The 27,383-nt window shown below is 38.8% G+C and overlaps 1 protein-coding gene across 1 annotated transcript in view; it reads right to left on the bottom strand.

Moving 5' to 3' along the window:
• The window catches only part of CNTNAP5 (contactin associated protein family member 5), a 424,307-nt gene that overhangs the window by 166,512 nt on the left and 230,412 nt on the right, over window positions 1-27,383 (bottom strand). The window contains exon 11 of the mRNA XM_070957105.1: window positions 13,526-13,632. Within this exon, the coding sequence (XP_070813206.1) occupies window positions 13,526-13,632 (107 nt within the window). The remainder of the gene's footprint in view (window positions 1-13,525; window positions 13,633-27,383) is intronic.

Raw genomic sequence — 27,383 nt, 5'->3', positions numbered from 1 at the left:
CGCACCCGGAAGACCACCAGGAGCCAGTGCAGCTCGCTGTGCACCGTGTCGCCCCCATAATCACCTGCACGGCCGCATTCTGGACCAGTTGGAGCCTCCGTGTGCTCTTCAAGGGGAGCCCCATGTAGAAGCGTTGCAGTAGTCCAGACGTGACGTGACGAGGGCATGATTAATCGTGCGCAGGGCATCCCGGTCCAGAAAGGGACGCAACTGGTGTATCAGGCGAACCTGATAAAAAGCTCCCCTGGCCATGGCCGTCATATGATCTTCCAAAGACAGCCGTGCATCCAGGAGAACACCCAAGTTGCGAACCCTCTCTGAGTGGGCCAAGATCTTGCCCACATTAGTCAGCGATGTAACCAGCTGACTATACCAGGACGCCGGGAACCACAGCCACTCGGTCTTGGATGGGTTGAGTCTGAGCTTGTTTCTCCCCATCCAGTTCCGCATGGCCTCCAGGCACCGAACATCATGTCAAGGGCATCATTGGGCTGGTCCGGGGTGAGATGTACAGCTGGGTGTCATCAGCATATTGGTGGAACTTCACCCCAAAACCACAGATGATCTCCCCCAGCAGCTTCACATAAATGTTGAACAGAAGGGGCGAGAGGACTGGCCCTTGCAGCACCCCACAAACAAGGCGCCTCGAGGTCGACCACTGTCCCCCTGCCAACACAAACTGTGTACGGTCGGAGAGGAAGGAGGAGAACCACCGCAACACGGTGCCCCCCACTCCCAACCCCTCCAATCATCGCAGCATGATATCATGGTCAATGGTATCAAAAGCCACTGAGAGGTCTAATAAGACCAGGACAGAGGAGCAGCCCCTGTCCCGAGCCCTCCAGAGATCATCAACCAATGCGACCAATGCCATTTCCGTGCTGTACCCCGGCCTGAAGCCCGACTGGCACGGATCTAGATAGACAGCTTCATCCAGGTACCGGGGAAGTTGTCGCGCCACCACACTCTCAACAACCTTCGCAACAAAGCAAAGGTTGGAGACTGGACGATAGTTTGCTAATACAGCCGGGTTCAGGGAGGGCTTCTTGAGGAGGGGCTTCACCACCGCCTCTTTCATAGAGAGAGGGAAGAAACCCTCACTCAAAGAAGCATTAATAATCCCCTGGAGCCAGCCTTGTGTAACTGCCCGGGAGGCCAGCACTAACCAGGAGGGACACTGGTCCAATAAACATGTGGCAGCGCTAAGCCTTCCCAGAATCCTGTCCATGTCCTCAGGAGTCACAAGATCAAACCCCTCCCAGATGACATTCTCAAGACCCACCTCCGTCACCCCATCTGAATCTACCCAATCTGAGTCCAGGCCTTCCCGAATCTAAGGGACTTTGTCATGCAGGAATTGCACAAAATCCTCAGCCTTGCCCTGCAAGGGGTCTTCCCTCACTCCCAGATGAAGGAGGGAGTGGGTCACCCTAAACAGGGCTGCTGGGCGGTTCTCTGCAGACCCAATAAGAGCGGAAAAATAATTAGATTTTGCTGCTCTTATTGCCACTAGGTAGACCTTAATATGAGACCTCACCAGTGTTTGGTCAGATTCGGAGCGGCTGGCCCTCCAGTCGCTCTCCAGGCATCTTTTCCGGCATTTCATCTCTCTCAGCTCCTTGGAAAACCAGGGAGCCAATTGAGATCGGCACTGGGTCAGAGGCCACAAACGCACGATGTGGTCCAAAGCGCCAGCGGCTGCCCTATGCCAGGCGGCCACCAGTTCTTCAGTCACACCATGAGCCAGAGCCTCAGGGAATGGCCCAAGCTCCGTCAGGAACCTATCAGGGTCCATCAGGTGCCTGGGTCGGAACCATCTAGTTTGTTCCATCTCCCTGTGGTGAGGGATAGAAGTTTGAAAGTCCATGCGAAGGAGAGAATGATCAGACCATGACAAGGGTTTGGCAACTAAATCCCCTATTTCTAGATCATTCTGCCACTGACCAGAGACAAAAATCAAATCCAGGGTGTGTCCCCCCATGTGGGTAGGGCCTTGAACTAACTGGGTCAGGTCCAAGGCCGTCATGGAAGCCATGAACTCCTGAGCTGCCATTGACGTTTCCCCGACAGATGGCAGGTTGAAATCCCCCATAACCATAAGCCTGGGGTATCAACCGGCTATCACATCGGGCAGCTCGGGCAGGGCCGCTGCCATGCAGCAGGAAGCCAAGTACAAAATCAGCAGGCCCATCTGCACCCGACGACCCCACCTCACAAGGAGGGACTCACATCCGGCTATCTGAGGTACAGTGGCCTCCCTTGGACATAGACTTTCTTTAATAATAATGCCACCCCCCTGCCCCTACCCTGGGCCCTCGGCTGATGGAATGCCCGGAAACCTGGTGGGCACATTTCAACAAGGGGCACTCCCCCTTCCAGACCCAACCAGGTCTCCGTAATACCCGCGAGGTCCGCTCCCCCCTCCTGAATAAGGTCATAAATGAGGGGGGCCTTATTTACCACCAACCTGGCATTGCGCAACATCAGCCGACAGCCCAGGCCCTGAGGATCTGTGCTACCTGGGGCACGAGAGAAGCATTATGGCCATGGCCACCCCCCCCCAAGATTTAACTCAAGATTTAAATCATAACATATCCTCAAGTCTTCGCAACCCCCCCCCCATAACGACACTGTGAGGATCCACTGAGGTAGACTTTCTGTGAGACCTGATCCTTCCATAGATGCAATCCAGCCATGTGGTGCTATAATCCAAACTGCAATCCAGGTCAAATTGCTTACCGACAACTTCACATTTGATATACTTTCTTTTACATCTTGTAAAATCTTTAGTTTCACTCTCATTTGTTTCTCTAGAAGAAATTGTTTATTTATCTTTACCACTCATTATGTACCTTTTCATCAATTCTTACAGGGACTGTTTCGAATAGGAAACAAAAATGACTTTCTCCCTTGTATGTAACCACAACATAAACAACTTCTAAAGTGCAACTTTTTTTTCCTACCATGTCACTATAATATTACCTATAAAACCTGTTAGACATTTTTCCCACCCATTCCTTGAATGGAAGTCAGGTGACTTAAACAATTCAGTATAAAAGCAATAAAACCAGCAGGAGAGAGATTGGCAACCAAAGCAGCAAATTTTGGGCCAGTGTAGTTTTCAGTTAAGGATGGATGGAGAACAGTCAAACTGAGTGGTTGGAAAAGGGCAATCTAACTAAGCAGCCATTAATTCCCTGGCAAACTTTCTTTTTCCATGAGAGAAACACCAAAACAATTTCCATTATTTTTAAAGTTATGAATTTCTGTCATAACAAGTTGAAATTGCCAATCCTGTTCTTGTGCTGATCCATTTCAATATAATTTTATATGGATGACATCTAGAAACGTATACAAAGATGAGCAATGACATTTCACTTGCAATGTGACTTCTATGTCATGTTTCAGCCCCAAAAGCTGTCTTCAAAAGATTGCCTTCTGGAAGAAACTCTTCTTTGATAATGTAGTAGTAGTAGTAGTTGTTGTTAGTTGCGAAGTCGTGTCCGACCCATCGTGACCCCATGGACAACGTTCCTCCAGGCCTTCCTGTCCTCTACCATCCCCTGGAGACCATTTATGCTCACACCTACTGCTTCAGTGACTCCATCCAGCCACCTCGTTCTCTGTCGTCCCATTCTTCTTTTGTCCTCAATCTTTCCCAGTATTAGGCTCTTCTCCAGTCAGTCCTACCTTCTCATTAGGTGGCCAAAGTATTTGAGTTCCATCTTCAGGATCTGGCCTTCTAAAGAGCAGTTAAGGTTGATCTCCTTTAGGACTGACCAGTTTGATCATCTTGCAGTCCAAGGGACTCGCAAAAGTCTTCTCCAGCACCATAGTTTAAAGGCCTCAATTCTTTGGTGCTCAGCCTTCCTTATGGTCCAACTGATAATGTAGTAGCTCCCCAGAAAATTGTGCATTTCAGCAGCTGAGCCTAGAAACCAGAACTAAGTGTTGCCTTGAAAAAACATTATAGATTTCCTCCTGATTCCAAGAATGGTGCTGGGAGGGTAAAGCTGGTTTCCAGGAGATCAAAACTACAAACGTAGTTGTATGAAAGTTATTACAAATGATGGGTAACTTGCTCAGATGGAAAACTCACTAGTCAGATGTTTCTAGTTTTAGCCCTGTGATCTGATAGGCAAAATCAAGGGATTTTTTAATCAGTAATGTTACTGAAGTATTATTTTAATAGCCAAAAAAAAAAAGATAATAAACAACAAAAGGGAAAAAAAATCTACTCCTCTCAGTGCTTTAGCAGCAAAAACATTAAGAGCCAGAAAATGAAATCAAAATGCTCACCCTTGTAATACAATTGTCATGTTAAATGGCAAAAAGAAATGGAATCTGTGCTATATATTTTAAAAAATGACTTTGACAGGTCTCATAGTTGACAGACTAATAAAATTCCTGCTGCAGTGTGCTAGGATGACAGATGGCTGGTTTTCTCCTTAAGAAAATTACATATTTTCTCATACAATGCTAAAAAAAATGTATATGTAAAGATCGCTTTTAATGATCCTGAATTTTTGAACCTCTAGTAGAGTGTTCATAAGAAGTTATTTCAGTGGTATTATATCTTTCCAAAGAGAAAACAATGTCAATCTGACTAACAAAACAAAGTACAACTAACATTTTTTTCTCCAAATATATACATAATGGGTACCCATATAACATTTTTTTTCACCAGATTTCTCAAGATGGAAGTCTTGATGGGTGATGCCAGAAAATGATCAATTTTATAAGTATATTTAGAAGGCCACTAAGCAACAGCAATAACAACAACAACAAAACTCTCTGTACTACAAGAACAGATTGCTAAAAGCAATTGTTTTCCCCTGGGTTTATTCTAAAGAAAAGAAAAGAAGAAGAAGAAGAAAAAAAAAAAGCAAAACCAGGCACTTTTGGAACATTTTAATTTGTGTCTGTGCCCAGGAAATGTGAATAAAACTAGATAATTTCATTTCTTCTTATTAAGCAGCCCACAGAAACTCTGTTACTGGAAAGCATGTACTGTAAATATTGCAAATAAAATATAAGTTTCTTATCTTCAAGAGTAATTTCAAGTGTATTTGTGAGATGCTCTGGTTGGACTCCTCAAGCAACTGGAGCACTTAAACTCATCTGATCACCTTGCTGCCTATGGCCTGGCAGGATGGAAATGAAGATGGATGTTCTAAATTTCTTCTGCACAAAGGCCCTCATTCTGAGATAATCTCTCTCATGCTACTTTTGGTGGCTTTCCATAACTGGACATTTGCAATCCTAGAAAATCACGGCTGCACAGGATTTTCTGAGAAATTAAGATTTTATCCTAGCCAACAAAGATCAATATAAATGTTGAAATATTGTGGCTCCAATCAACCTAATAGGGAGGGAGAGAGAATACACACACATTCTCTCTCTCTCTCTCTCTCTCTCTCTCTCTCTCTCTCTCACACACACACACACACACACACACACACACACACGGAGGGAGGGAGGGAGGGAGAGAGAGAGAGAGAGAGAGGGGAATATTTGAACAGCTTGGGCGACTTTAGATTAAATTTTCAAATATTTATGATGCTAGAAAGATTTCATTTTGAATATACTGTGTGATAATAGCAATAGCAGTTAGACTTATATACCACTTCACAGGGCTTTATAGCTCTCTCTAATACATTGACGCTTTACAGAGTCAATGTATTACCCTCAACAATTTGGCTCCTCATTTTACCAACCTCGGAAGGATGGAAGGCTGAGTCAAATTTGAGTCGATGAGACTCGAACTGCCGAACTGCTGGCAGCTGGCAGTCAGCAGATGAAGTACTGCATTCTAACCACTGCACCACCACGGCTCTCAGCTTTGGCAATACACTAAACCTAAATCCAAGTAGCTTAAGAATATCCCCCATACAATTAGTTGCCCAGGTGCTTCTAGTATCTTCACATACCCTCCTGCAGATATCCTACAAAAGAAAGCAAAAGGATGGAAAATTTCTCAGTAGTGTGGTTCAATGTAAGAGTTATATTCCCCACAAAGGAATGTTTGGAATGTGGGTTAAGGACATTTCCCTTCCTCTAAGCATCAGTACAGTGTTGTGCTTTGTTTAATTTTAATTTATTCTGTTCTACAGTGACTTATGGCTTTCATTATTTCATTTTTTTATTCCACATTTTAAAAAAAAAAAGCCTTGTAATTTGCCCAGAGAAGTTTAGTAAATGGACTGGCAATGAAGATGATGGTAGTAGTATCAATGATGATGACAATAATAATTCTAATAATTTTCCAATTCAAACTAGAGATACCGAAACAAAAAGAAGGCAAAAAAGATGTCTATCTTAAAAAAAAAAATGTTATTAAAAACTTGCACACTTTGGCAGAATAATATTTGGTGTTTTCAGAGACTGTCACTTTTTTCCTCTCTTCTTTTCAGATCATGGAATCTATTTATTTTATTACCAGTTATCCATTCAGCGAGATGGCTGCTTGCTGATTTTTTATATAGGCAAGACTGTAGCTTTGTGCTTCAAGCTGGGCTTCAAAAAAATTCCACATGTGCTGTATTGATTGCGAATAAAAGGTGATGGGGACCAAAACTAGCAAAGTACAGCTGGCTCAGCAGCAGTTGTCAGTGTGAGAAATCTAAAACTTATTCAAGGGAAAAAGTAATAGAAGAATATAGGAGGAAAAAAAGCTTAGTTGGGGAAAATGTTATTGAGATTGCAAAACAAATCACAAACATGGGAAGACTCACAAACTCAACAGCATTTATTTGTAATATAAAAAAAAAGCATTATGTATATCAGGAGTCAATAACAGGAATCATTGATTTCAAAACACTGACCCACAGCTCACCAAATTACAAATGACCAAATTATATTAAAATGTTTGTTTAAAATATTGCATCTGTCATCAAATCCCACACAAGAATGCTGAAATCCTGAGATATCTGAAAAGGTTGTCTGGTTTGTTGATGATACAAAATTTTACAATATATTAATAGTACCCTGGGCAGGTTTTTCCAAATATGATTCCTGGTTCAAATCCAGGAAACATAAAATTAAAATTGAAAATGCTACAGTTTAGTCACATTGTAATAAATTTACAGCCAATCTGAAGAAATAGATTGGATGTAGATCAGAATTTATTATCAATGTTCTAGGCCCAATTTGTTCTATCAGGGGAGGATGGATCACTCCTCTATGTTGGTCCAGGATTGTGTGCAGGTTCCAGTTTACATTAGGTAGAAGTTCACAAAGACCAAAATGTGGATGTACACATCGATCTTTTGCTATTTCCAACTTGGATATCTGATATTGATTGACAGATTGAAACATCAGAGAGACATTCACAGATTTTTTTCAAGAGTTCAAGATCAAATGAACCTCAGGAAAATGACATTCTACAGCAAGGCTGCCAAACTTGCGGCCCACAAGTCGGATGCATCATGCGCTGGCCATGCCCATGCTCGGTTTAGCGAAGGGGAAAAATGTCCCGATACGTCACATGATGCCGCCATGATGATGTGCATTTGACACTCCTGTTCTAGAGCATAGAGGCAGCAGCAGCAAAAAAAATCCCACTTCTAGAGTACAATGAGATGCCATAGTTTAATCAGTGGGACCCAGTGCATGTCCACCCTGCCTAATCTAATAGGATGGGCAACAATAATTGGAGGCAAACTATGTTATAAATTACTGGGCCCAAACTATGTATAGATTTATAGGTGGTAACCAACATCTTAAATTGCACCTAGAAGTCCACTGGTAACCATTAAACAGAACGGTTACATAGGTGTACTGCTTGCACAGCCACATTCTGGATCAGCTCTAGCTTTTTTTTTTAATTGAACAGGAGGAAATTATTACCTTATACAACTATATGTCTCCATTGATGACATGAACTGTATGATGAGTCACTTAATTCACTGTATGAGCAGAACTAAGCCCCCATCTGAAAGTATCCATGTATTCTTAGATGACACATGTTCTTGAACGCAGTCCCTGGATAGAAGGAACCCTATTAAAAGCTTGCTACAGAAAAAAAAAATCTATACATACTGGGCGTGTATTTATTTATTTATTCATTTTATTTTTTAATTTGATTTATATGCCACCCTTCTCCGGAGACTCAGGGCGGCTTACAATGCGCTAAGCAATATATTACATTTGTCTACTTCCTATTCCATAGATTCAAGTTGGATTACTACAGTTAAACAATAAAATCCATAAAATTAATCCACCCTATAAGCCAGTTACAACTAAAAAACAAAACAAAAATGACTGCTCAACTGCCTTGTCACTCACCAAGCGCAAACTTAAATAGAATAACTTTCAAAGACTTCTGAAAGATCAATATATCGAGAGATGCTTTATCTTAGGAAATAGGGTGTTGCAAATCACCCTATTGGGGCAGCAATAGGAATGTTCTGCCTTTGGATTCTCAACAATTTTTACTTATCATAATATTAAGGTAGCTAAAATCTGTTTGAGAAGAAGGTTCCACGGGGTTACAGGAAAAGCGTTTTAGGTCAGAACCAATATTTTGAATTAGTCTTACAAATTTATTGGCAAACACCATGGTGAGCATAATGTTAGCATTAGGTTGCTAAAAGGGTTCATACCTCTTAACAGCTGTGTTGTTTTTATTTTGGACCAAATGTAGTTTCCAGATTAACTTCAAAGATAGACCCAAATAGAGTATGGGATACATTACTCTAAATGTATAGTAATGAAAAAAAAAAAAAGAAAGAAAAAAAAAAGAACTATTGTTGCCCATAGATCCTGATTCAGAAAAGAGCATAACTGATGCATCAGCAAGAACTGCACTATTATAATGTTGCAGTTGCCATGGTTTCATTTGCTCCTCAAACACAAGATGTGGCTTCAAAACAACTCCATAATGTTATGAGCCACGGTGGTGCAGTGGTTAGAATGCAGTACTGCAGGCTACTTCTGCTGACTGCCAGCTGCCTGAAATTTGGCAGTTCAAATCTCAGCAGGCTCAAGGTTGACTCAGCCTTCCATCCTTCTGAGGTGGATAAAATTGTTGGGGGCAATATGCTGACTCTGTAAACCACTTACAGAGGACTGTAAAGCACTGTGAAGCGGTATATAAGTCTAAGTGTTATTGCTATTGCTATTGCTATAATTATGGACTTGCTCATTCAGGTGAAATACAATGCCACCTAGAACACTAGAATTGAAGAGCTCAGAAGGATATCTTTTAGTACTGAATACCAATGAGGGGTCAACAAGACCAGGAATGTCTCATCCTCTCCATTCAGATTGACCAATTAATGCAAATTTTATTTCATGGCCAGGTCTGAATCCTGAATAGAAAGTACATAGTTAATCCATTGCAACTAGGATGTTGCCTAAATTGAATGATGAGTTCTTCAACAGAATTGCATCATCACTTCTTTCAAGGTGAATGGTACCCAGGGGTGGGCTTCAGATCCTTTAGCAATGGGTTCGCTGCCCCGTTGCTGGGTAGGTGTGGCCATGGTGGGCATGGCCATGTCAGCTGCCTGCATCACGGTGGGTGGGTGGGGGCTTTTTCACCCTCCCCAGGCTCTGGAGGCTTACTCGAGACTCCAAGAGGGTGACAACCACTTCCCCCTGGGTAAGGAGGCCCTCCAGAGGCCAGAAACAGGCCCATTTCTGGACTTCCAGAACCTCTGGTAGGCCCGTTTTTTGCCCTCCCAGACCCTCCGTGCAGCCCTTGCACATACCTGGAATGATGAACAGGCTACATGGAGACTCCTGGGAGGGGAGGCGTGGGGTGGGAGGGACGGGGTGGGTGTGGTCAGCCAGGGGGGGCATTTGGGGGTTCGCCAAACCCCAGCAATCCTTGGCTAGAGGATTGCCTGAACCCTGCTGAACCCTCAGGAGCCCATCCCTGATGGTACCTCTCTCTCTTTCAAAGTGATCACCTCCAAATGACACATGAAACCTATCCTCAGGTGGCAAAACTCAAAGAGCAGAAAACTTGTTCTTTTGACTACAAATCAGGCAAAAGCTAAATGATCCCAGGTAATGTGAACATAAAAACCGAAGTCTGTATTTCATTGTTTCATCCCTTTTTCAAATCTTCATATTGCAGGTGATTAATAGGTATACATGTAGCAATAACCTAAGGTAATATAATTTTATAAATATTAAATTATAATTTTCATTGTTAAAATTAATAATTGTAAAGACATCATATAATCTCTAAAAAGATAATTCAGGAAGATGGTTGTTTGTCTATTCTTCCAGGGTCTTTTTTTCATAGTTATCTAATGCCTCATTAGAATGTATTCATGAAATAATAGTCAGGAAAAATAGTTGTTTTCACTGTTACATTGCCAAACAACCAATAAGTAACTTTACAACTGAACAACCAATAAGTAACATTTTATTATTAAATAAAACACATGAAAAGTTGCTCTTTTATAAATAGTTTAATTTTAATAAGCAGCATGTTTAGGGATGTAATTGATGTAATTCTCATTCAACAAATTTACATTTCTGTTGGATGGAAATCATAACAATTTCTTTATTCATATTCAAATTTAGAAATGTAGTGTTAGAGTAGAAATATATGGCAACCTTCAGAATTTCTTTTAAAAAATCCAAAGTTTTTTAATCTTTTAAAGGACATTTAGAAAAGCAAAAAGTTCAGTCTATCTGAATATTCCTGCATTTAAGTATTTCATTTAAACATGAGGCTAACATGGATGCTCAAATTTTGACGTTTCTTGTGGGATGAAGTTTCCATTTATGGAACAACTTTAACATTCTGCATATATTATACTGGAAATTGCCAGAGATTTCTTGCTTGCTATCTTTTTTTATTTTTCTTTTTGAAAAGAAATGTCCCTCTGGCATCACAGAAAGCTTGTTAAGAAATATTTCTTGTATCCACATCATTTAGCATGTACTGAGTCAGATATCAAAATTGTAATAATATTTATTAAATATCTCCTGGCTAGATATTTGTATATGCTGGAAACATTTAAAATGGAAGGGCTAGGCTATTTTTTTACAACGCTAAAATAGTAGAAAAAAGAAACATCTATTGAAGGTAGAGGAAAACTGAGAAACAACATTATGGAGATCAGGGTTGGGCAATGTATAGGTTACAAGAAGTTTTGGAGAGAAGAAAGAAAGAAAGAAAGAAAGAAAGAAAGAAAGAAAGAAAGAAAGAAAGAAAGAAAGAAAGAAAGAAAGAAAGAAAGAAAGAAAGAAAGAAAGAAAGAAAGAAAGAGAAATCACCAGTCCCTTTCTCTGTATATTCTGAATGCCACAATTATAAAAAAAATGAACATAACTATATTTAACATAGTTATGAAGTATGTGCTTCCATATTTAACATACAATGGAAAATATGCTCAAGATTTTGGCCTTGCCATCCTGCAGTGTGGTGGAATCACCTGTTGTGGTCCGCCAGCAGCCTGCAAAGCTGGCAGCAGAGTCGGACAGTGAGGAGTCTGGGGAGGAACATGGGCCAGTCCTGAAGTCTGGGGAAGGCTCGGATGAGGGCTCTGCGTCGGAGGCAGAGAAAAGGCCATCTGGGAGAAACAGTGGGAGCCTATTCCCAGTGCAAGCATGTGCAGAGCTGCCAGAAGGCAAGAACAGTTAAAACAAAAGGGATGATTTGGGAGTAGGACTTGGAGATGATTGGCCCCTCTCATAAGACTTAAAAGAGGAGCAAAGGCATGTGGGCCTTTTCAGGAAGCAACATTGTTAATTCTGTGCAGTTTAAAGTCTGAATCTCTGTTTGATTCTGGACTCCATGTGGCTTTGCCAATTAGGTCTTTGGCAGTGTGTCAAGGGAGATAAAGGTGGGTGATTATCAGCCTTATCCCGAAGGACTGTTTACAACTATTTGGGACTCATCTGTGAATGAACAGAACTCACAGTTGTTAAAATAAAACAGTTTTTTGGGACTACTCGTGTGTTTTACTGATTCAGGAAGCCTAGGTCAGAACATCACCATCTGAATGGGAAGGGGGAGTTAAGTGATATCCCAATGTGAAATCACTGCAGGGATGAAACATCATAGTTCAGACTAAGAAAGCCTTTTCTTCTTGTTCCCAAGGAAATGCAGCCAATCTGGTGAGATTTTTTTAATATTGGTGATGAACAATAAGGTAACTATGTTAGCCTATTCATGGAGTGTTCTGGTTCCTTGTGCTTGACATTCAAGTGATGTCACTACTGCATTGCTTTATCTTTTCCATATTTAGACTATTTTAAGAAAAAAAATATGTCTTGCCCAATCAGAAAAGACAACTCAAGTGACACACCTCTCCTGTATACGTACCAACAGGGTTCTGAAAGAGCTTCTTCTGTAACACTTCTCTGTAAACTCAGAAAGTTCCTATTCAACATTCCTCAGCTATTCATTCAATTACTATGTCATTTAGGAGTGTTAAAATTAGTACCGATTAATTGCATAAAGTAAGCTAATAGGAACTACAGTATTGCATATACTTCAGCCACATACAATCATGTGTTCTCAACACCTTGCACTGGTTAACAGACTAGCCAATATATTCAAGGGTAGGTCTATATAAAATTTACTGCTGTAGCCAACATGGGATGCAACCAAGGTGCAGACAACTGTTGCCAATCTGACTAGTTCAGAAAGAGCAGCACCAAATATAGAAGTGTAGTTATTCTTATCACAATCATAAGTTGAAAACCCAGTGACAGTTCCCAGGCTACAGACCAGTTCTTTTGGAGAAAGTGTAGTTTCATTGAAAACTGGCCTCAGAACAAGATTTCTATTCATATTTGGATTTCGTGTCAGCCCTTTTCTGAAATCAGATAATGTGGAAGAGTAGAGTTTTCTGTCACTGGTATACCAATAGCAGTCCATTCCAAAACTCTGAATGACCTTTGCCACTGGCTTCATATAAATATTAAACAGCAAGTGATAAAATATGGAATCCTAAGACATTATGGATCAATGGCCTAGGTGTTGAATAGGAGGCCCCAGCATCAGTTTCTGGATATGGATGAAAAGAAAGGCATGCAATCAAGATCATTCCAACCAGCCAATTCAAGAAGATACTATGTCAGGGTTATAGAATATCACAGATTGGTCAAGGAGAATCCACAGGCCACATTTTCCCAATTCTGGAATAGCTCAGGACAACCAAAGCAATCATAGCATCTCAGCTGAAAGCATAATTAAAATAAATTCAGATAATCAACATTATCCAGATATATTCTAGAGTTACAAGACTACCAAAGTAGCATTACCTATTTGATAAAATGGATTTACTTTGACACCAGATAATTGTCAAATGTATCCAAACTGCTAAATATTTTCAGAGTTTACTTCGTTCCACCATGAGAAAAGTCAGTTTATACATTTCTTCCCTTGTCATCAGAAGAAGTCTGCCTATCTCGTTTCCTATGTAGTTTCTTAGTCAAACTGAAATTTGTTCCATCCCATGTTCCCATTTACAAATAGTTTTAAATAGGGTACAAGAACTCTATTTTTCTCCAATTTGTAAATATTCATATGCACCCAACAATGCAATCTACTTACAGTTATGGCAGGTTGTTCCAGTGTAACCAGTTTCATTACAATCACAGAAGAAAGTTGTCCAAGATTGGGAACATTTTCCTCCATGTTCACAGTAGTTTGGTAAACATCTAATTGGGAAGACATCAATAAAACAAGGAGCTTTAGTTTAAGCAGAATACAGATGGGGAAACAAATACCTTTTTTGCTTTACATTTCTCTAAACTTCTATATTTGGCATAGAAATGGGGGGGGGGTGTCACCTTAACTCTGTTCTTAGCTTAAAACAAATACTTTCAGAAAAACAGCTTGCAGGGAAGAGATATAATTCAGAAGGGATCCCAAATTGATACTAAAATACAGGGCAATGATTTGAGAGTAGAGAGCCACTTTTCTTCAGTATCCAAGCAACAATAATGCATATTTTATTCTTTCAGATAAGAGGAATGGATAGCAGGTGAAAAATAGCACACAACCTTTTAACAGGACTTTTCTTTTTAATATTACTTTTTTCAATTCTCACTGTAATTTCAGTTGATCATATCAACATCTAGCTATATTTACTTGCTCTTCGCAAACACAAATGGTCTATGAGTAAAATGACTTTAAAAAAAAGAATTGTATTATGAATAGAATGCTTCCTCATTCTTTAGCCTTTATATTTTCACAATGAAAGCATTGAAACAGTATGAGCAAAGGGTAGGAAGATAACAAAACACTGGGTAGTTGGCCTAAGCACTGGGTAAAAAGCTCAGAAAGAGCTCAATTCAGCTATATGAGCCGTGGTGGCGCAGTGGTTAGAATGCAGTACTACAGGCTACTTCTGCTGACTGCCTGTTACTAGCAGTTTGGCATTTCAAATCTCACTGGCTCAGGGTTGACTCAGCCTTCTATCCTTCCAAGGCTGGTAAAGTGAGGACCCAGATTGTTGGGGGCAATATGCTGACTCTGGAAACAACTTAGGGAGGGCTGTAAAAGCACTTTGAAGCGGCATATAAATCTAAGTGCTACTGCTTTATGAACATGGTCACAGATTCTACTCTCTGCATTTAGTTATACTGCTGAAGGTTAAAACTGGATTTCCCGACCTAATTTAAACCTAATAATAAATGTTCCTGAAATATAAGTGGAGACAATTTTGCTCCAGTTATTTTCTGGTAAGAATTTGAACCACAAGGGGAACATATCCATAGCCAGTTTCATGAGACAATAAAAAGTATGTTGTGTCAGTGTGCTCTGTCTACGTAGCCAGTCCCTACTCAGTAACAAGGCTAGAATATGTGAGGTGTCCAATACTTTAAGATTCATAATTGATGGATTTCCAAGCTGGCAGAAAAAATATCCACCAATCGCTCCCCATAATGTAGTGAAGACTATGGAGGGAAGTAAGTCTTGACAATTGCCTTCTATCAGAACCTTTCTAGTTTACTTTAGAGATCTGGTCTACAATTTTGGTGCTAATATTGTTGAAGGAGCTAAACTACATCCAAATTGTTTTCAATAGCAACTGTGGTACAGTTATTGCTAAAGCAAAAACATGTCTTCCAGTGTAAGGTTAAAGTGTAAGGTCACTAGCCTCTGCTGGGGCCTGTCAGCCGCCAGCCCCTCCAGCAGCCGAATCAGAGGAGGAGGTGGTGTGGGAGTCAGGGTCAGTATCAGGGCAATCTGGGAGCTCCAAGGGGGAAGAGGGAGTGGAGCTGGCAGAGAGAGAAACAGAGGCAGAGCCTTGGCTGTCTGTCAGCCCTCAGATGGAGAGTCAACAGCCCCCAGGTCTGGAGGTGATTGATGAAGAAGAGGGGAACAGCTGGGTCCAGTGCCTGACACGTGGCTGTGCAGAAGGCAGAGAAGGGGAGAGCAGTGGAAAGACATGGGCCGATCCTGGGGAAGGAAGACCCATCACTGCTAACAAGGCTCCACCCTAGCTCTGGGGATAAAAGGCAGGGGAAGAGATGAATAAGTGAGGCAGACAACTATTCATCTTCTGAATTGTTAGTCTGTGAGATAAACTTTTTGCCTGGGCTGCTGGCATTCTGAATAAAGAAATCTTTTGAGTTCATGTCAGAGGGTTTGTTGTGTTTGGGGAGCTGGGTCAGAACAGCCTCCTCATGAAAGCAGAACTCTTGAAATGAACGACATTTCAAAAGGAACTTTTATTGGAAGACAGTGATAGAAGAGAGAGTGAAGGCAGAATCTGAATTGCGTGCGCTGGAGTGTTTGTTTAAATCACTCCATTTGAGGCCCTTCCCAATGTCCAGTTCATCTTTGAGCCAATCCCAAGGTGCAAAGATGTTCTGAGAACTTCAGGCTGAGAAGGTGATAACAGGCAGTTCCCAGGCACCACAATCTCCGCCCCTCCGATGGTGAGACCAAACAGATGGCCGAAAGCACATACCTTCCCCTCTCCCAACATCCCCAAAGGTACATCAAAGCAGAGAAAAGGAACAAAGAAAACCACATGCAAGTGTAACCCCAATTCTCCCCCCTCCCACCAGAATGGCAAAGTCCCGATAGAGATCTGTGGGACCTGACATCCAGCTCTAGCAACCTTCTGTAATCTGAACTAGCACTTACAGAGATCCTGGCCTACTACTTTCTCTAGTGATACAAAGAGGTTGTTTCTCTAGCAGCCTTGGTTTTAGTAGATTAAGGAGCAGCTCAGAATTTATCTAAGCCTTTAGAGATATCCTGGTTTATGGGTGTTTCTAGCAATGTTGGTACTGCTGCTTTTCTCCTGGTTTCATGCCAGGAAGCAGCAAAAACTGAAATAACCATGAAGCAAAGTTGGCAGCAACTGAAGGGGATAGGATATGCCTACAGATTTAGAAGCTGAAAGCAGCCAATAGGAACTGCTGCGTTATTACATGGTCACAGCCATATCACGAAAAGAGCAAGGCATGTATTGAGAGATTAAAGAAACCACATCAGAGCTGGTCAATTAACTTTGGTTGTGGGCAGTAGATAGGGGAAAGCTGCAGTGTATGGAAGTGTCCTTCAAGGATGGTTAGACATATATGTTCAAACCAAAGCTAGGGGAAAGTTTAGCTATGCTCTCAGGGATTTATTTATTTTTAATGCATGTGAGGGATGTAGTGGAGTTATTTCCGAGGTTGTTTTTCATGCCTTTCCTTTCCCAGGACTGAGTTGCTTTTTTATCTTTCTTTAACTGCCCCTTCATAATTTTCTGCATAATCATACAGACAACTTGTTAGATTTGTCCAGTACACCTACATGAAATTTTAGGTTACCTTTTAATAAAAAAAAAATAGCTATTAAAACATATGTCTCTTTTACATCAAATTTGTATGGAGCAATTATGTAATCTTAGCTTTTATCCTGAGTATGGGCTAATTAATCCTTATGGAAGCCAAGTCAACGCTAAAGGAACAAATTAGGAGCAATCATTGTCAGTATGGTAAAACCAGTGTTCCTTAATTATATTGCCAAATGTTAGATTCTGCAAGTCCTCCATTAAACCCTAATCCTGAGAATTTATTAGATTTGTCCAGTATACCTCAATGAAATTTTAAGTTATCTTTTAATAAGGCAATGGCTATTAACACACAGTTACCATTCTCTTTGCATTCCTTGTTTTCTCCAATTACTTCCAAATTTGAGGATAATAACGTTCAGTTTTATATTCTTTATTTTTGAAGGGATGTTAACACTTCACTTACATTTCAAGTTGCAAAAGACCTTTACCAAGCCATACAATTGTACAATTGATTTGGATGTGCTACATATTTTTTCATGACATTCTTTTTTTTTGGGGGGGGGGGGGTAAAGGGTTTTCTGCAGAAATCTACTTTGATTTTTTTCATCTATAATGCTGGTTAAAATCCATAATAAAAAATTACTACTAATAGGAAAATGACTGAAATTCATAAATTTCATAATAAATAGGACAAAAAAATGGAAGGTGGGAAAAAGCAGCAACACCACAGTCCATTCCTTTTTCTGGATACAAAGAAAAGATATACACATACACATACATACCTAAATTATGGACTTCACCTCTTCCCCCTTTAAACCCATTCCTAATAAAAAGTTGTGAAGAAGCACTGTTTGTCAGACTCAAGAACAAAGGGCCAGATGAAAGAATGGCTGGTGCATGATAGCATGGGCAAAAAATATTGGACATACAATAGAGTTAGATAAATGGCAGCAGTTATGGAATAGAAATTATAAGTTAACAATGTCAACTGCATACAAGGAGAATCTGTACAAGATGTTTTACAGATGGCATTTGTCACCTGAAAGACTGGCAAAAATGTTTAAAGATAAATCAACTAAATGTTGGAAATGTCATCAGGCACCAGGATCGTATTATCAGATGGGGTGGACATGTGTAGAAGCAAAAAAAATTACTGGGCAAGAATTTGTATGTGGTTGGAGAAGATGACGCAGCAGCACTCGTGTCAATTAACACCTGAGATATTCCTGTTGGGCATTTTACCAGGGAACTATAGTAAAGAAAATTACTTGATTATTCATGTAATAACTGCGGCTAGAATTGTATTCGCACAGAATTGGAAAGATGAAGAGATTCCTGCAGATGAAAACATGATTAAGAAAATATTGGAATGTGCAGAAATGAGTAGATTAACACTTGCAATTAATGGAAAAGAAGAATCTGATTATTACAATATATGGGATTTATTTTATCAATGGATAGAAAATAAATATGAAAGTAATGTATAATAAAGTCAAATAAGTTAAGATGAGAAATGTTATGATAATAGATATGTTACGTATTAAGCATTAATATTAAAATAAGAGTAGATATAAATAATGAACATAGTGGTAAGCTTTAACTGTTATGACACAAAAAATTTGTACCCAGACGACACACTGTTTAATGAATGATGGAATGTTTTGTATTAAAAGAAAATTTAAATTTTTTTAAAAAGAAACAATGGCTGGTGCTATAACTTGTTCTTGAAATGAAAGTTTTAAATGATGTGGTAGAGATGATGTAACTTGGAGTCACAGGAGGGAAAGGCTCTTTCCCAGAAGGAAAAGGGACATCAGAGCTTGGAATATCTGGAAGACAGGAAGAGGCTGAAGGTAGACTATCCCTAACAATTTACAGAGTATAATTAATAGCTATGCAGATAGTTGCTTTAGATTGGCAAGTGGAGGAAAAAGAGTGGAGGAACCTGAGAGTGGAATGAAAAGAAGGACAAGCTTAGAATCTCTACACAACTAGTCCAACTCCTTTGAATTACGTTGACTCTTATCTAACTCCAAGCAGATGCTGACCATGAGTTGAAAAGATTCCTGGGCATAGATTTTTTTTAGCAATAAAGCAATTCAATTGGATGTTCACATGTCCATATGAATGTCCAATTGGAGTACTCATCTCAAATGATCTAAGTGCCAGAGCTCATTGTAACAGCATGGCCAAAAAAAGCATTAAGAGTTGTTAACCTAATCTTGCGTAGCTTTATCCCCGGTAATATTGAACTGCAAACTAGGGCATACAAAACTTTTGCTAGACCAATTCTTGCATACAGCTCATCTGTCTGGAACTCGCATTGCATATTGGACATTAATACAATCAATTAATACAATTAATTAATTAATACAATTAATACAGTAACAGAGTGGTCAATGCCTGGAATGCACTACCTGCATTCTTGGTTTCTTCCCCAAACCCCCAAAACTTTAACCTTAGACTGTCTACTGTCAACCTCACCCCATTCCTAAGAGGTCTGTAAGGGGTGTGTATAAGCACACCAGCGTGCCTACTGTCCCTGTCCTAATGTTCCCTTTTATTCGTATCCATTTCATATATTCATAATCATGTTTATACTTATATCTGTCATCTAATACATGCTTGACGAAATAAAATAAATAAATAAATGTGGATCTGGTCTTTTGTGTCTGACAGCATGAGTCTGTTTGTAGGCAACCAACAATAAAGAAATAATCAGAAGTAACTTCAAATGTTGGTCTTGGTTCTTTCTTTCTTTCTTTCTTTCTTTCTTTCTTTCTTTCTTTCTTTCTTTCTTTCTTTCTTTCTTTCTTTCTTTCTTTCTTTCTTTCTTAGTTCAACTTATTTGCCGCCCTTCTCCGGAGACTCAGGGCGGCTTACAATGTGTTAAGCAATAGCCTTCATACTTTTTTTATATATACCTGCTTAGTAGGGCTTTTGCCCCCTCCTCCCCACTTTGGGCCTGACAATTGAATGGCTGCTTCTTCTATCTAAAGTGGACTTCTATTCATGTCTACTAATTATGGTCCACTAACTCATGGCATGTCTGAACTACTTCCTATTCAAATTTACATGAGAGTTGACCCTAAGGGTAAATCCAAGCACACGTGAGGAACTTATTGACTGTTGTCAGCATGTACCATGCCACCCTATTTCTTTTCAGTGCATTGAGAACAAGAACTGCCTGAATTTCAAAGAACAAAAATGTAATCTGTCACCCAATGTGCAAAAGGTGAGGGTGTCTCCACTGAACAATTTGAGTAAAACATGAAAAGCTGTGGGTTTGGTGCCTGAAGCTACCCATAGACTTCATTCACACAATTAGAACTCAGATAAGATTGCACATATATTGCCTGCTACCTTTTAAATATTCAATCATACACACACACACATACACACACACACACAGAGAGAGAGAGAGAGAGAGACAGACAGACAGACAGACAGACAGACATATTACAAAAAAGAATAATAAAACATTAATGAAACCAATAATGACTAAAAGCAGAAGTTAAAAACACTTATTCCCAACACAAAAATCAGACCCAATTTCAGAGGAACAAAATGGGACATGTGAAAAATGAAAACCAATTCCGAATAAGGCTTCAATAAATAAATAAATAGCCCTGCAGTTTAAAGTTGACTATGGTATGAAGAAAACAAAAATTCTGGCAATATACATACATATATATATATATATATATATATATATATATATATATATATATATATTTCAAATGTACTTTCTCTTGAATTTCCCTCTCTTGAATGTCTGTTGTAAAAGTATAGAAAAGTATAGAAGTGTTTCTTCACTTCTGCTATTTCTTCACTTCGCCTTGCTTTGTTTTAGTGATGGGCTCCAGTTGGATGTCTATGGAGATTCTCAGTCATCCAGGTCATGATTGTCCTAAAGGTGTTTTTTCAAAAGGAAACTTGGCTTTGTTTCTCTTCAAAGACATTTAACTTCTCATCCAAGAAGCCTCATCAGAACTGAAGAAGCTTCTTGGATGAGAAGCTAAACATCTTCAAGGAGAAGCAAAGTCCAGTTGCCTTTTTGAAAAAGCACCTATGGGATTCAATTCGATTTTATAACAACTTGGAAGACATTTTGCCAGTCATTCTGTTAATGCCCTGCTTAGTACCTAGAATATGGAAATTCATAGGGTAGCTGATAAAAAAATCAAAGAAAAGGAGCAAAAATATAAAGAAGTGACTTTCAATTTTCTTTTACAGCAGTTACAAGTATAAATATAAGTTAACCTATAACCTCTATGGTTATAGAATTGTTTATATTTTCTCTATAAACTATTATTTTTGTTCTAATTCTCAAAACCTTATATCATGACTTCATTTTTTTTCCATTTCCGGTAAAAAAAACTATAAAAGTTTCCAATCATTGTTAAATTGTCCTGTCTCTAATTAAAATGCATAAGTAAGTAAGTATGTATGTATGTATGTATGTATGTATGTATGTATGTATGTATTTATTTATTCTGTCATGGTTATGTAGTGTATATTGGAGGTAGTGACCCTTTGAGAGCTGAATGCAATGAAATTTCATTTTAATGTATGCTGATTAGTGTCCATTCAAAGTAACAATAAAGTTCTATTCTATTCTATTCTATTCTATTCTATTCTATTCTATTCTATTCTATTCTATTCTATTCTATTCTATTCTATTCTATTCTATTCTATTCTATTCTATTCTAAACAATTTGGCCATTTCAACAAGTTCCCTCATCTTTACTATCCATTCCTCCAATTTGGGTAAAGTCAGATCTTTTCACCTTTGTGTGAAAGATTCACTGTTCTTGCTGCAGTGAACATATATAAAAACAAAGTTCCATATAATTTTTCCAGCTGCTCATTCATCAATCCCAGAAAAGTCTCTGGTTTCAAGAGGAATGACTGTATATGGATCTTTAATATCTTCTGTATTTTTATATGTTATTGGGTCCAAAAATGTGTGGCCTTGATACACATCCACCAAGCATGATCAAATATCCTTCTTGTTGGTGCCCTTTCCTGCTTCCTAGGGCTGAGAAAAAGTGACTGGCCCAAGGTCACTCAGTTGGCTTCATGCCTAAGGTGAGACTAGAACTCACTGTCTCCCAGTTTCTAGGTCACAGCACTTTAAACATTACACCAAACTGGTTCATCCCATCTTATACCTAATAATAAATTAATTTGTATTGAATCCAAACCCTGCAGAGTTAAGTGGCCTGGTATTTCCATTATCTTCAGAAAAGCCTTTTTAAAACTCCATTACCACATTACCACAAGGGAAAAAATATAGCACTTTGTGGAATTTGCCTTCAAGGTGCTCTGAAGGTATAATTTGAAACCATATGTTAATAAATTCCTTCCTCAGTGGCACAGTTGTAAAATAGGATAGGTACGGTAAAAACAATATAATTTTCTTAAAGTGAGAGTAAAAAGAGAGAACCTTGAATAACACAATAGGTTTTCATTTAAAAAGTTGCTTTGGTCTATATCTAGCTTGGGTCCAATATTTTTATTCCTTTATGTAAACTGAATATAGTGGATGGATTTGACCAGCTTGCTAGTTGGTTGATATGTTAGCTTGTTTATGGTGCAAGGTGTCAAGTGAACATGCTCTCAGGTTCCAAGTAATGCATCCATCACAAATTGAACTCCGAAGCATTCCGTTTTCTCAAAGAACAAATTTATTTAGATACACCATCTTGGCACTAACTGGTGAAAAGTCAATACTGAAGTTCCCGGACTTTTCACCCCAATATAAGTATCAGTTTCTCAAGTTTCCAAAACAAACTGTCACATTGTCCAAACAAGATGGGAGCTGGTTGTTTGGCGACTTCTCTCCTGGTCAGCCAGCCGTTGGAATGTGCTTGACTCATTGGCTAGCTGTGATGTTTTGGCTGAAGGCTCTATCCTCCTCAGCTCCCCCCCCCTTCAAACTGTGTCAAACTGAATGTCAGAGTACCCAAGGATACAAACAATCCCACACCCCAATCAAATTCAGGATTGACACATGCTTTATGTGAAATTAAGAGAAAAACTGCAATGTGCACAATATTTTTGGATAAAGTTAGAGCTTTAATTCATTATAGCATCCGGTAATTATGAAATCCTACAACAGCAGCCAAATAAAACATTTTTTTTTGTGAAAAGAATATATATTCTTATATATATACTTCTATCTATCTATCTATCTATCTATCTATCTATCTATCTATCTATCTATCTATCTATCTATCTATCTATCACTTTAGCCAGGTTCTACCTACGTAAACCAAGATATTAAGCAGCCCTAGTTCAGTGAAATCACAATTCACTAGTTTCTGGGCTTTTTTTCTTCTGGCAGCCAGCAGACCCTTTGCTGCCCATTGGGAGACTAAGATAAATATATTTCGGCCTTATAAGGCCTCATCAGTTAGCCACACCCTCATCTCATGTATCCTCCCTGTAAAAGTACAATATTTGTTTTTCTTTCTTTTTCGTAGGTTTTATCTTTATCTAATCTTAGTCTCCCAACGGGGGTTTGCTGGCTGCCAGAAGAAAAAAAGCCCAGAAACTAGTGAATTGTGATTTTACTGAACTAGGGCTGCATAATATCTTGGTTTACGTAGGTAAAACCTGGCTAAAGAGAAATACACATAAAACCTACGAAAAAGAAAGAAAAACAAATATATATATATCTCCATCCCCAAGGACTGGTTGGGAGTTGTTTTAAGAGATCTGTCAAAATCCATCTGCAGCATGGATAGCAGCATTAAATGAGGTCCACTGGCATCATTACATCTCTAGGTCAAACTATGCACAAAAGATGCATATAAATGAAATGCCTAGCCAATCTTGGCTGAACTAAGTTGATCTGGGTCTTGATAGGACTTGGATAAGAGTTTACTAGAAAATCCCAGTGCTATATAGAAAACTGGGAAACCAATTAGATATCATAGAAGAAAGCAATGGCAAAGCCACTTACATGTTGTTTCCAAGAAATGTGCCAGATATGTCAAGTATCAGATGTTCAGTTTTATTTGAGCGAAACTTTATCTTTTTTTTTCCCCAGAAGAGAACTTCTTTTCCAGTCTGGCAATCCGGATCCAGCAAACTTCCTTTCTCCAATCGCCCACCCATACAATTAAATCAAATCAAATCTATTTTCCCCCCAGCCTATTTAAATTGTCTCATTTTCTTCTGATCACTCTCATTCTAGTTATATTACTACCACATCTTTAGACATAAACAGAAATTTGTCCAGAATGTGTTTACATTAGGCCAATATGGAACATTCATCTCAGACCCATTTCCAAACATTGTCTTTTTGCCAAGCCTATTAAAAAAAAAAATGACATAATATTTAATGGGTTCCATTATAATAAGAATAAGTGGGGTTTGAAAAAAAAGGAGCAGCATCATGGCTAGATGAAGACATGAAGACATGCCATCTACAAATCTTTAAAATATGCGCACTCTTCATTACAATCAACAGATAAGTATGCATTTTCCATATTATGTACTATTTATTAAAGTCATGAAGAAAAGCTAATTGCTCGTGGTTGACAAGTCCTCTAGGTCTCCATCTGTTATATAACCTTATAATAATACTAACAGAATGTGTGCCCTCACAACTTCGCTAAATTATCATTTGTTTTATTATTGCAATTACTGTATATTTTGTCTTTTCCTTAAGAAAAAAAATGCATATGCAGGAGTGGATTTATCGCCTTCCAATTTCTCCTTCCAAATATCCAGTAGGTGGAGGGACAGTAACTGTCCAAAGTACTGGTGAGTTCCAGTAGGGGAAGAGATGAGAATTGATCCTGGATCTTATGAGCTCTGGTCATTTACCTTATCCACACTATATTGCTTTTCCCTAATTGTTTAAATGTTGTTTAATTTGTTAGAAAAAAGTTATAATGTAGTCCTTCCATGTATTTTTTTTTTTTTTTGAAAATTTGTGGTTACTTTATTTTTGTTTAAAAAAACAAAACAAAAAGCCAAACTGTATGGGTTTAGGAGTTTTCTAGGACAGACCTACCATTGACTTAAATGCAACTCCCTGCTTTAGAATTCTTCTGGTGGTTATAATTTAATTGTCATTAGGATTGTAATACACTTCATATTGTAAATTAATTATCAACAATAACCTCACAATTATTCAACTAATTACCTCATAATTGAATGTTCATACTCTTGTGCACATTAGAAGACAAATCCAAGCTCTACTGAATTTCGGTCATGACTCATAATGAGTTTGGCCTGTGCCATCAATATTGTGCTACCTTCTTAGTTTGTTCCAAAAATATAAGATGCTGGACTCCAAGTAAAAATGGAAAGGAGGTGATCCATAACAAGCACTGTCTATTTAGGCTTTAGTAAAAAGAATGCATGAAAACAAAGACAGAGATGGGGAAGGGAATGGGTCTGCTTTCTTTATCTTGAAAACCTTGTACTGAGGTAGAGGGCCTGAGGAAGACTTTTAATTACAGATAATCCTCTACTTACAACAGCTCATTTAGTGACCATTCAGAGTTACAGCAGCCCTGAAAAAAAGTAACATGTGATTGTTTTTCACACTTATGACCATTACAGCATTCCCACGGTCATGGGATCAAAATTCAGATGTTTGGCAAGTGACTCATATTTATGACGGTTACAATGTCCCAGGGTCATGCGATCATCTTTTGCGACCTTCTGCCAAGCAAAGTCAATGGGGAAGCCAGATTCATTTAACAAATGTGTTACAAATGTTTAACAACCCCAGTGATTCCGTTAACAACTGCGGCAAGCAAGGTCATAAAATGGGGACAAAAGTCACTTAACTGCCTTGGTTAGCAACATAAATTCTGGGCTTAATTGGGGTTGTAAGTCAAGGACTACCTGTATGTACAGTGACCTTCTCTTGTGGAATGCAGTCTTTCACAGAATTAGAAATTCTAAACACTAAGGACTCTCATGGATGGCTGAATTTATATTTATTTATTTATTTATTTATTTATTTATTTATTTATTTATTTATTTATTCATTCATTCATTCATTCATTCATTCATTCATTCATTCATTTATTCATTTATTCATTACATTGATATTCCGTCCATCTCATAATCAATCTCATATTTCTTTGAAAGAGAAAACATATAGAAAACAATTTATTTTCCATCAAGTAAAATGAACACAACCCTAATATTTTTTTTTCCATAAAACTTTGTTAAAAGTGTTTGGATTTTCACCCCCTAGCAAAAACTACACAAAAAGAGAACAGAGTATCTCACTGCCATTTTCAAAAGTAGTGCTTTATGGCTGAGGGACTCAATGTAATTGCCTCTGACTCAAATTACTTCCGGCTTAGATTTTTGAATATATACATCCTGCTTTCAAATAGGAATTAGCTGCTGCATCATCACCTCTGAGGCACAGAAGCATGGGCTATGCCCAAGGGCAGCTTCAAGAGACAAATATAGCTGTCGTTTAAGAGTCCTAGATTCTTAAATTAGTTACCAGTTAATCATGGGAAGCTCTCTAAGAGCTCTGAATGTGTCACACAACATACTCCTTCCTTGGTAACCTTCTGGCAGGAGAGAGCAAGAAAGAAAGAAAGAAAGAAAGAGAAGAAGTCTGCAAAGAATCCATGTCTTTCCTGTCCCTAAGATTATTACAACTAGTGGCTTCTATCACCATTCTTTCTCCCATCTTGTTTTACCTTAATTGCCTAAATTAAAATAATAAACTCTTGCCAGATAATTGTCACAGAATTCTCAGCTCTCTGACAGCTAGCAGTGCCTGTTTCTCCTATCAAGTGCACCCTAGGAATAATCAGAGAGAAAAAAACCCAATAATCTAGGGCATGAGCAAAATCTGCTTCAAGTAATAATAGCAATATAATAGAAGATAGTTGGCAATATAGTAAGTTAAATAAACAAAAAGAACTATTGTACAATACAAAAAAAAAACTTATCTAAGGATTCTTCTTTTGCGCCTAATATATTTTTTTGCCCGATGTTGTCATTATTGCTGCTGCCGCTGAGGAGAGTGTCTATTGAGATAATGTAGGCATGATTATCTTGTATGCCATCATGTTTGTTAGCATTTATTTTGTTACTATGGTGTTGCAATTTAAATTGTGTAATCTTCACCTAATGTCAGGTTTGATGACAGGAATTCTCTAGCATTCCTAGATCAAGCTAAATCCAAGTATGCTAGATAGTTCCTTTAAAGCCTGGCACTCAGACAAATCAGCCATCAACAGGCACGAAGAGATAAACAACATCTATATACCATTGAAAGAAACAATCAAAAAGCTAAAAAAGGAAACAAAAAGACCCAAACACTTCCTTGTCAACAATCAACACCCAGGACAGCAGAGATTAACAGCAGGATTAAAACTAGACCAACAATCAAGCAGCAAACAATATACCAATCAAGGGATTACCAACTCAGACAAAGAGTAAACAACAGTCTAATCAAGGAACTCAAGAAGACTCCAACCAACACTGACACGGCAAGCCACTTGTACATAAACAGAGAGAAACCCCACTTCCTTCTAGCACTGTTGCCTAGTTTGGGTAATGAAATGTCTGAAAGAAAACAACCAAGCTCACAGAATAAAAAGTCTCCAGAGTTCAACCCTGAACTACAAATATTCTCTTCTATTAGCTGGACACTCTATTTATATTTGCTTA

Source organism: Pituophis catenifer, unplaced genomic scaffold (assembly GCF_029215685.1).
Source record: "Pituophis catenifer annectens isolate HBS135680 unplaced genomic scaffold, rPitCat1.0.hap2 SCAF_1, whole genome shotgun sequence".
Classification (NCBI taxonomy): domain Eukaryota; kingdom Metazoa; phylum Chordata; class Lepidosauria; order Squamata; family Colubridae; genus Pituophis; species Pituophis catenifer.
The sequence above is the reverse complement of the archived record's forward strand: the minus strand, read 5'-3'. Positions and strand labels throughout refer to the sequence as shown.